General features: G+C 55.6%; 1 protein-coding gene across 1 annotated transcript in view; it reads right to left on the bottom strand.

The window, feature by feature from the left end:
• Window positions 1-2,306: 2,306 nt before the first annotated feature.
• FAM117A (family with sequence similarity 117, member A) overlaps window positions 2,307-4,093 on the bottom strand; it is a gene marked incomplete at its 5' end in the record, with an annotated part of 7,478 nt that continues 5,691 nt past the window's right edge. Inside the window, 3 exons of the mRNA XM_009081166.1 lie at window positions 2,307-2,386; window positions 2,498-2,634; window positions 3,384-3,504. Coding sequence (XP_009079414.1) covers window positions 2,307-2,386; window positions 2,498-2,634; window positions 3,384-3,504 — 338 coding nt within the window. The remainder of the gene's footprint in view (window positions 2,387-2,497; window positions 2,635-3,383; window positions 3,505-4,093) is intronic.

Genomic DNA, 4,093 nt, shown 5'->3' with positions numbered 1-4,093 from the left:
CCAGGTGAGCCAAACACCCTCCAGGTGAGCCCAAACATCTCCAGGTGAGCCCCAACCCCATCCAGGTGAGCCAAACACCCTCCAGGTGAGCCCAAACATCTCCAGGTGAGCCCCAACCCCATCCAGGTGAGCCCCAACTCCATCCAGGTGAGCCCAACACCCTCCAGGTGAGCCCAACCCCCTCCAGGTGAGTCAAACACTCTCCAGGTGAGCCCCAAACACCTCCAGGTGAGCCCAAACACCCTCCAGGTGAGCCCAACCCCATCCAGGTGAGCCAAACACCCTCCAGGTGAGCCCAAACCCCATCCAGGTGAGCCAAACATGCTCTAGGTGAGCCCCAACACCCTCCAGGTGAGTCCCAATACCCTCCAGGTCAGCTCAAACACCCTCCAGGTGAGCCCTAACACCTTCCAGCTGAGCCCAACTCCTCCAGGTGAGTCCCAATACCCTCCAGGTCAGCTCAAACACCCTCCAGGTGAGCCCTAACACCTTCCAGCTGAGCCCAACTCCTCCAGGTGAGTCCCAATACCCTCCAGGTCAGCTCAAACACCCTCCAGGTGAGCCCTAACACCTTCCAGCTGAGCCCAACTCCTCCAGGTGAGTCCCAATACCCTCCAGGTCAGCTCAAACACCCTCCAGGTGAGCCCTAACACCTTCCAGCTGAGCCCAACTCCTTCAGGTGAGCCCCAACACCTTCCAGGTAGCCCTGGCAAGAAGCCTCAGGCTCTCAGCCTGTTCCTGCCCTCACCACCTGCTGCACTCCCCCAAACTCCAGGTTTAAATCCCAAAGAAATCCTTTGGATGCCTGAAATATTTATTTTGCTTCCTTCCCACTGGCATTTCCAGCATGTGCAGAAGCTCCTGGACTGAGACAGAGCTCCAGAGTGACCTTTTCCTCCTCTCTTTCGCAGGACACAAAATACAAACCTCAGACGGCTGCAAAAATAGTGTCTTTGGAAGAAAATAGAGTTTCTACATCAGGTACAAGAGAACAGGAGGCTCCAAACCATCCCAGAGCCTTAGCAACGGGACACAACATCCAACTTGGGCTGGGAAGAGCCTTTGCAATCCCTGGTCCGTGGCAGTGCCTCACCTCCAGGTGGGACTGAGCTGCTGGAAGTGTCTTCTGACTCTGCACATACACACAAAGTCCTGCCCTTGATGAGGTTGAAGGTCCTGGACTATCCCCTGGAGAGGCTGAGGGACCTGGACCTCCCCCAGGATGAGGCCAAGGGTCCCAGGTCTCCTCCTGGGTGAGGCTGAGGGTTGTGGACCTCCCCCAGGATGAAGCTAACGGTCCTGGACACCTCCTGGATGAGGCTGAAGGTCCCAGATCTCCCCTTGGATGAGGCTGATGGTCCCAAATCCCCTCCTGGATAAGGCTGAGGGTCCTAGATTCCCCCTGGATAAGACTAAAGGTCCTGAACACTCTCTGGATGAGGCTGAGGGTCCTGGAGCTCCCTGAATGAAGCTGATCAGATCCCCCTAGATCCCACCCTGGATGAGGCTGAGGGTCCCAGACCCTTCCCCACCTCCCAGGGCTCACAGCTCAGGGAGTTCTGACCCTCAGAGCAGGATCTGTGTGTGCTGCCACATCCCACTTCCATCCCCTCTTCCTGCAGCACAGCCAAGGCACATGGAAGGGCAGGGAAACCAGGACAGGCAGCTCATGGATCCTTCATCCTCATCCACACAAGTTCCTTCAAGAAGATCTGTGGAAGCTCCAGGCTGGTCTGGAGGGATGAAGGGAAGGCACAGACAGGAATCTCCTGCTCTCTGGGACAGATCCCTGTGCTCTGTGGGACTTGTGTTAATGCACACATGATTCTAGCCCCTTCCCACTCCCCAGGGATCCCCAAATCCTGCAGCCTCAGGGGTGAGGAGTGCTGGCAAACTCCACCTGGATCCTCCCAGCTCCTTTCCCACTCCCCAGGGATCCCCAAATCCAGCAGCCTCAGGGGTGAGGAGTGCTGGGAAACTCCACCTGGATCCTCCCTGCTCCCCCACATTCTCAGAGCCATGGAGCAGGGATTGCCTGTCCTCCCACAGCAGCTGCTCTTCCCAGCCAAAGAATCCCACAGGAAATAAGGACAATTCAACACAGGAAAGTGCTTTGGCCAGGGAGGCTGTGAGGAATGAGCCCCCCCAGCAGTGAGGAGTCTGTGGCACATTGTCCATCATAGTCTGTCATCCTCAGAGGAATTCCACCCCGATTCCCAATCCCCAGTGCTGCCACATCCCACCTCCAAGGCACTCATCTCCCCGAGGAGAAGTCAGAGCTGCTGGTGCTGCCATTCCCAAAGACTTCACACCACGAGGGAGCTGTGGAAAACAACACTCTCCTCTGGCTGGGAAAGCTTCCAGGGATCACAATTCCGGGCAGGAGCTTTGGATACCTCAGGGAAGGTGTCAGCCATGTCCTTCCTGCCCCCCAGGAATGTGCTGGGAGCTGGGGGCTGGCAGGGAGCTGTGGCAGGGCTGGGGGGAGCTGGGAAGCCCCTGAGGAGGAATTCCATGGTGGGAAGCAGAGGCCTGGCCAGGCTGACGGGGCAGAAGGCAGAGCCTCTGGGCCTGAAGTGCACCTTGTTCTTGTCTGGGCAGGAAGGCTGGAAAGGCTGAGCAGGGCTGGGAATGCTGAGGAGAGACACAGAGACAGGATTAGGGATTGGTATTCCCAAGGGTATGGAGCAGCAATAGGGGGAACAGTTGGATTCTGCAAGGAGGCTGAGGAGAGGCTGAGCTGATCTGGGAGCAGGTGCTGGGGGACACCTGAAATCTCACTGACTTAGAGGAAATCCCAGGGATTTACAGGAAAATCCACTCATTTATAGGAAAACCTACTGATTTATAGAAAAACACCTCTTATTTATAGGGAGAACACCTCCTATTTGTGGGAGAACTCCTTTTATTTCTGGGAGAACTCTTATTTCTGGGACAACTCCTCTTATTTGTGGGAGAACTCCTTTTACTTCTAGGAGAAATCCTCTTATTTCCAGGACAACTCTTATTTCTGGGAAAACTTCTCTTATTTGTGGGAGAACTCTTATTTCTAGGAGAAATCCTCTTACTTCTAGGAGAAATCCCTTTATTTCTGAGCCAGCTCCTCTTATTTCTGGGACAACCACCTCCACCCCTCAAGAAGCCAAGCAAACCCCACTCCCTGGGAAGGGCAAGAAATCCCAGGATCCTCCTCAACACCACAGAGGATCATCACCCCAACCTTCAGCTCTCATCTCCTGCAGCACTTTTCTGATCCTGGAGCCTCATCCCTACTTCCACAACAGCCCCTACTTCCACAGGGAACCTCAGCTGCTTCCCTCCCAGCATCCTCCCCTGGGAATCTCCTCGCTCCAGCTGTGTTTTCCAAGGATTTCCCCACTCACAGAGCTTCCTCGAAGGCTCGGACGCGCTCGCAGCCCTCGGGCGGCTCCCGCTTGAACACGTAGCTGTGGTTGGGCCGAGGGGAAGAGGCAAAGACCAACACTGGGGAAGGGCTGCTCTCCTCTGGGAGAGGGAAAAAAGGACATTTAGGAAGCATTTGGAAAAGAATCCATCAGTAGAATCCAACTCAGTGTGGAAATGTTCTGTTAGGATGTAGGTTATGGGATGCTCAGCTGGAGAAGAGGCTGAGTGGACACCTCAGGGGCTGCAGCTTCCCAAGGGAAGGAAGTACCAATCTGCTCTCTGCGAGCACAGGGAATGGCTGGAGTTGTGTCAGGGAGGTTTGGGACAGATACTGGGACAAGGTTCTTCCCCCAGAGGTGTTTGGGCACTGAACAGCTCCCCAGGGCAGTGGGCACAGCCCCAAGGCTGACAGAGCTCCAGGAGTGTTTGGCCAATGCTCTCAGGCACAGAGTGGGATCGTTGGGGTGTCCTGTGTAGTGCCAGGAGTTGGACTGGTGATCCTTGTCTAAGTTGCCATGGTGGTGTTAGGTCATGGGTTGGACTTGATGATCTCAGAGGTCTTTTCCAACCTCAATGATTCCATGCTCACCTTTCTCCTTTGGCTCTGGCTGTGCCTCACTGGTGGCACAGGAGTTCTCAGCTGCTCCTGGTCTCAGTGGGGTGTGTGGGGACAGCCGGGGTGGCACGC

Source organism: Acanthisitta chloris, unplaced genomic scaffold (genome assembly GCF_000695815.1).
Source record: "Acanthisitta chloris isolate BGI_N310 unplaced genomic scaffold, ASM69581v1 scaffold14880, whole genome shotgun sequence".
In the NCBI taxonomy this organism is placed as follows: Eukaryota; Metazoa; Chordata; class Aves; order Passeriformes; family Acanthisittidae; genus Acanthisitta; species Acanthisitta chloris.
This window is presented reverse-complemented; position numbering and strand designations above follow the sequence as displayed.